General features: G+C 37.1%; 1 protein-coding gene across 1 annotated transcript in view; it reads right to left on the bottom strand.

Annotated features, from left to right (window-relative positions):
• Positions 1–2,798: 2,798 nt before the first annotated feature.
• Positions 2,799–6,183, bottom strand: part of dhtkd1 (dehydrogenase E1 and transketolase domain containing 1) — a 23,861-nt gene continuing 20,476 nt past the window's right edge. Inside the window, exons 16-17 of the mRNA XM_014017136.1 lie at positions 3,706–3,791; positions 2,799–3,619 (exon numbers count right to left, since the gene is read on the bottom strand). Of these exons, the coding sequence (XP_013872590.1) occupies positions 3,518–3,619; positions 3,706–3,791 (188 nt within the window). The 3' untranslated portion in view covers positions 2,799–3,517. The remainder of the gene's footprint in view (positions 3,620–3,705; positions 3,792–6,183) is intronic.

Genomic DNA, 6,183 nt, shown 5'->3' with positions numbered 1-6,183 from the left:
ATATATAGCTGCTTGTATGATAAACAGAAAAAGAACAACATAGCCTGCTTGTGCTTTAAGAAAAACACAAAACACATTTTTCATTGTAATTTAGCTTAATGCCTGAATGGAACAGAAACACATTTTTGAATTGCTTCTATTTTGATTCAGGGATTTTTTTCAGAAAACTGTAGAAACAAAGAGGTGACTAGCTGGGTGTAAAACAGACTAGTGGGTACAAAGAGACCTGTGACAAATATATATTTTTTATCATACATATAATCAATGAGAACAAAGGGACAAAAGCTGCATGGATACAACGTAGTGGAATTGATCCTTTGGATTATTTTCAGCACGTTCATAGTAAGTTCATGTTTTTCTGTAAGTGTAACTTTATGTTTTGTCTTAAGCCTTATTCCCACGGGATAAGAATTATCTGGGGACCCCATGTAATAAATAAATTACCCCCCGACATCTGTGTTTCGGCACGTGTCAAACCCAAGGCCTGTGGGCCAAATGTGGTCCGCCACAACCTTTTATGTGGCACGCAGCAACTTCAGACATATTAATGTCTTAAAATAAGTATATGATCAGAGCCAGCAGTGACTATAAACTACATCTCCCATAATGCATGTAGATCATTTCACCCACAAAATGATCCCACTGCTAGGTGCAGGTGCACAGGGTTCAAAAGTAACTGGAAGATGGTGAAATTTGCTGCATAAATTCTCCATTGTGCTGCATGGTATACAGGTAGATTTCTACTTTTAGGTGATTTACATACAGTACTATGTTATCATTACTACTACTGACTGTGTCTGATATGTTTTATGTTGGTCAAAATTTCTTGTTGTACACTCGAACCCACAGGACTGACTGGATAATGGATTGGTTCCTTGCCTTGTTGGAAAATCTGTTCTTTAGACATGTCTAATTCTGATATTCTCTGCAGCTACTTTATCTATAAAAACAGAGTTTATTCGTTGTAACATCCAGTGTGATAAATGATCATTTTTTCATTGTTTACAAAGATTTAAAAAAAAAAAAGACTTGTGGTGGAAACAGCAGGGGTGAGGACAAGGACCCCTAAATTCTAACGTAAGCATTTTCACGATTAATGAAAAAATAATTAGATTAAATTGCCTTTCTGCAAGAATCTCACCTTTGACGTTACACATTTGAACCGTAGAGGTTAAACATTCAGTCATTTAAATGTTTGAAGCAACTTGTGTTCTCCTGACATTGAGCCTCTCAGTTCAGTGCTGTTACAAAAAAAAAAAAAAAAGACCAGATCCCAAATGGTTCAGATTCTCAGAGACCCCTCAGACCAAAAAGAGGACACGACACTGGTTTGTTTGCTTTGGCTGAATCTTTAAGATAAACTCCCAAGTTGCACATTCATTTGTCTTTGTCAACTTGATTTAGAGAACAAACAAAAATAAAAGCATTCCATGTGACTTCCAGTACTTGAACAATGCAACACTCAGTGTTCTTTACTGAAATGCAGGAAAAAAAATCCTGACTCATGTTCAACTTCTGTTTCAGTCATGTTCAGGGAAACTTATTTAATGTGTAAAGCTGTTGTCTTGGTAGTGAGATCCTTTGTTTGGGTTTTTTATTTGTTTTTCAATATGAAGTATAATTTTGGGTGCTGGTGTAGATCCTCAGTCACTCGGGACATGGTAAATTAAAAAAAGTTAAAAAAACAAAAACACCGGGCTAATTTTGTCTCAGTTTCAAACTGCAGAGTGTTTACAAGCTTTTAAATGTGAGGGAGAGACTCTGTTAAGTCCAGTTGTTTTGTTTTTTTAAACTTTTTTAGATTTATAATTTTGGGCGTAAACCAAAACAAAATTGCCAGAATAATCAAGAAAACAAACTAAAGGAAACTTTCTGTGCATTGCTGCTTTATGAGCAGATATAAAGCCATGGTTTTAACTATATCAGCAACTGGGAAAAAGCCTTTTTGGAGGAGGATATTAAACTCTTTAATCTGCTTAAAATCAGGAAGAAAAGCTATAGCTTTCTAGTCCGCTACTAGTTTATTTTATATTGTAAATACAGATTTAACCCTTTGTGCTCAGAGTGATCAGTCTTGCTGAAACTCAAAGGGCTAACTGTCATAAGCAGACTGAATTTATCGTTTCTGTGAAATAAAATCGTACTTATTGACGGTTTACAGCAAGTGTCAAACTCAAGGCTCATGGGCCAAATGTGGCCTGCCACTGCCTTTTATGCAGCCCAGGAGAGATCAAAGAGGAAATGATGTTTTAAAATAAGCTGCTTTAAAGCTACATCTGCCATAAAGCATGTGACATCATCCCAGCACGAGGTGGAGGTGCGCAGGGTTCAAAAGTAACCTTTGCCGCAGCAAAGTTGTACTGGGAAGTGGGAATTTCCCACTTACAAGTGGTAGATTTAAGCAGCAATACCCCCCTTTAGTGGGAATTCCCCGTTAAATAGAGAAACAGTTGAGATTTCAAGATAGCAGCTACTCACAACTCAACTGTGAATAAAACTTACTTTTAATAGTAATTCTGTATCCTTTATTTCACATTTAGTCAGTTGTACACGTGGTACTTTTCAGTGTTTATAAGAGAACGCGTTAAAACACTGTTTCTATGCGCAAAATACCACATAGAGAGCTCAGTTATTGTTTGTAAACAAGACGAGGAACGTGACGTTTCATGTTTAGCCGAAGTTGAACATGAAACAAAGTAAATTACAAATTTCAGGTCCACCATAATGGTTCTTGTGTCCCTCAGTAACAATGAGTTAGACACCGTTGCTTTAGAAGAAAAGGAAAGAAACAAAGCAGAAACATGAAAATAGATTTATTTGGAAATATTCCATTCGACTGTATTTACAGCTCATAGTACCAGTATCTGTTTTTGAATCCCAGACTTGTTTCAAACAGTGATTCAATTAAAAAGATTTGATCAAATCTAAAACGGTCTCAGTTCATAGTGTAATATATTGTTTTTTGTTCAATTAGAATTTTTTTAAGCATTTTATTAATGTCATCTCCGTGCTGCACTAAGTAAACGAACAGATTGACCTGTTTAAAAAACAGATAATAAAACAAACCTCTCCCACAGACTGAATGCATGAGATGATGGGTTGGATTCCTGAAACCTTACAGGTTTTAAAGGGATTATATAATCCCCAAGTCCCACAATTACAACATTCAGCTGCACTGTCCTTCCCCTGACCCTGTAAACGTCCAATCTAAGGCCTTGATTCAGGTGCTTTGAACATTCAAACACAAAACAGGCTTGTTGAACAGCTAAAAATTCAGAAATCATCAGGAATTCAGACCAGTTTTTAAAAAACACACAAAGACTAAAATCAAAACATGTCTGCCGACACGTAAACAGGAAAAAATAGTTAAAACGATCCTCTTTAATGCCTTCCTTCGGCTGACCTTCGTAATGTTTTGTTGGCGTGTAACTGTCCTGTGTATCTGCTGTGCAGCGGACACAGATTGTAGTGTAGCACCTCTGTCGGCTCAGCTCGGCTCCCGTGTTTCTGCTGAGTCTCAGGAAAACGTCGCGGTGAGGATGGCCTCCTGCTGCTGGTGATGAAGGGTCCCGATGCCGACAGCCGGGGCGGGCAGGGCCGGCCGACTCACTAATCGGAGCTGACAGGACGCACAGAGGAGACGGGTCGGTTTACCGGACACGAGGCTGTGCTCCAGAGCTTTGTGTTATTTGAAGCTCAGCTTACCTTGCAGGCCAGCTGCTTCTCAAACCTGGGGGCTACAAAAGACCAGGGACCCATGTTCTGAGGCTCCTCCTGACTCCAGATGAACTCTGTGGGGAGAGTTAAAGAAACGACTAAAGTCACGCCGATAAAGATCACAGTGTTAGAGGTGAGTGGATCCTGCAGGATAAACGTTTAAACTGAGGTGATGGATGATTTTAGCTCAATATCTGTAATATTAACAGACATCATAATCTGTCCACTGGTTTTATGAGGCATTTTGTTAGCTCTAAATTTAAATCTGAAACAGTTTTGCTGCGTGTGTTTCCTGGGAACAGAGTTACAAAAAACTGATGTGAAACCAGAAATTTCACAAGAAAAAACATTTCAGAGATCCCTTGACATAAACAGAAAAGCCCTTTGTTATTTTCTGTACATTATTACATTATGGTAAATGGTAAATTTACCATTATTATATCAGTACATCATTATCCCAGACCTGATGCTCAGGAAACTTAAATGAAAAAAAATAAATGAGCTGATTTTGTTTGCTGCATTTGTTGCTTTATCTGCAATAATTAAACTAATGTTTCCCACATTCCTCAGAGAATAAAGCTGAGAGATTCACATTCCAACATATTTCTGCTTTTTGTTACAGAAATGTGACTGTGGCATTAGTATTTATTCTAACTGTCAGTTTATATACAAACAGGAGCTTAAAAATACTAAGAAAATACATCATAATGTATTTACAGTATTTATGAGCTCAAATTTCCTTGAGTAAAGAAAAAACACATTTTAGTCACAATTTTCAATTGTCTGCATTAAGAAAAGACCTTTCAACAATATTATTACACATTATTAATATGTTTTCTTTATAGGCTTGTTTTTGTTTGCATCCTTTTGTCACTTTAGGGTAAAACCCTCCATAATGTGTGAGCTGTTCACCAGAACCTGTTGCCTGAGATCCTGTTGGTAAATTTATCTATTATTCTTATTCTCATTATTTTTCTTATTGTTTTTATTCTTATTTTTATTATCATTAGGTAATCCGTTGAAGAGACAGGAGCTCATCTAGTCAGAAAGATTCTTTCTTGTGTTAAAATGTGAACAACAGGACATAATTTAATCTTAAATCAATTAGAGTAATCAAAATACAAAGCATTCATTTTCTCACATAATCCTGAATAATCTATGTGTCTGTTCAGTAACTAAATGACTGTGGTGGGGTGAAAGATCAGTTTCACAGATAATGTTCATGATATAAATCAAGAAATTCAATTAAACAACATGAAACTGCAGCTGTCAGCAACAATTTGAAAACCTTATCTGTTGAGAAGCACCAGCCTGTTGAAACCATTTAATGATCAGTGCAGAGCACTTCATGAAAATCACCTAAGATCCCTTTAGTGGAAGTGGTCTTAATAAAAATACAATCTGACATGGAGCCACAGTCTGATGAAGCATTGTGGAATTACACCGTGGACAACTTCCTGTGTTCTGTCTTATGAGAGAGGGGACAAAGGGCTCAACATTTCTGTTCCTGGAAGGTCTTGAAGCAAAGACAAGGTTTTAACAAACAGGAGGTCACCTGTGACTTTGACCTTAAAATCAATAAAGATCATCCATGAGGTGTCCAGCTGTGCAGTTTGACATTTCTAAAAAAAAGTCTCATCAGCTCAGAGTCGTCAGACAGGTACCGACAGCATCACACATCAAACGTCTTAGTGTATAAAAATAAAACTTTTCAGATGAGTAAAAGACAAAAAGCCTGTAAGACTTGAGTGGACTGATGTGATCAGGAAGATAATGTAGATAAAGTGATGGAGCTGAAACATGTTTAACATGACTCAACCCCTGAAGCTTCTTTCTACACTTTCAGTTCAACGACAGACGTCTCTTTCAGTTTCCTTGTGTAGAAAAAACAAATTCCCCTCAAATACAAAATGATTCTACTAAAACGAGAGTTATTGAAAAAGTTGAAAGGTCATTTAACCCAACAACCAAACCAGACATTCTGAGATGTTAAACATCATCTCACCCAGGCTTGTAAAAGAAACTCATATCTTTAAAAAGCTGCTCATCTGCAGCAGAGGACTCTGGTCACAAAGAACCAGGCAGACCAGGAAGTGAGGTAAAGTTAACGCCTGCCTTTCAGGGCGGTGTGCAAAACTGAAACTGCCTTCTTTTAAGTGTACGTTTGTCAGTAAAATATCTCATGAACTACTGGACAGACTCTGATGAGACTCAGAAAATTATCACGGCATGTAAAACTAAAACTGCGTAAATACTGAAGTCAATCTAATTAAAGATCAACTAGTCAACATTAGCAGACACAAAAAGGGTTATGACTCAGTTTTACAGATACAGTATTTACCTAAGAGTTGGCGTGGTGGTAGCTGAGAGTCATCCCCAACTACGTGTGGAAAATTATTTTAAAGATTTGACTAAAACAGCCATAACTTTCTTCTTTTTCAACTTAAAAAGAAGATTATATATATA

The sequence above is a fragment of the Austrofundulus limnaeus genome, unplaced genomic scaffold (genome assembly GCF_001266775.1).
Source record: "Austrofundulus limnaeus strain Quisiro unplaced genomic scaffold, Austrofundulus_limnaeus-1.0 Scaffold162, whole genome shotgun sequence".
Lineage (NCBI taxonomy): Eukaryota > Metazoa > Chordata > Actinopteri > Cyprinodontiformes > Rivulidae > Austrofundulus > Austrofundulus limnaeus.
The sequence above is the reverse complement of the archived record's forward strand: the minus strand, read 5'-3'. Positions and strand labels throughout refer to the sequence as shown.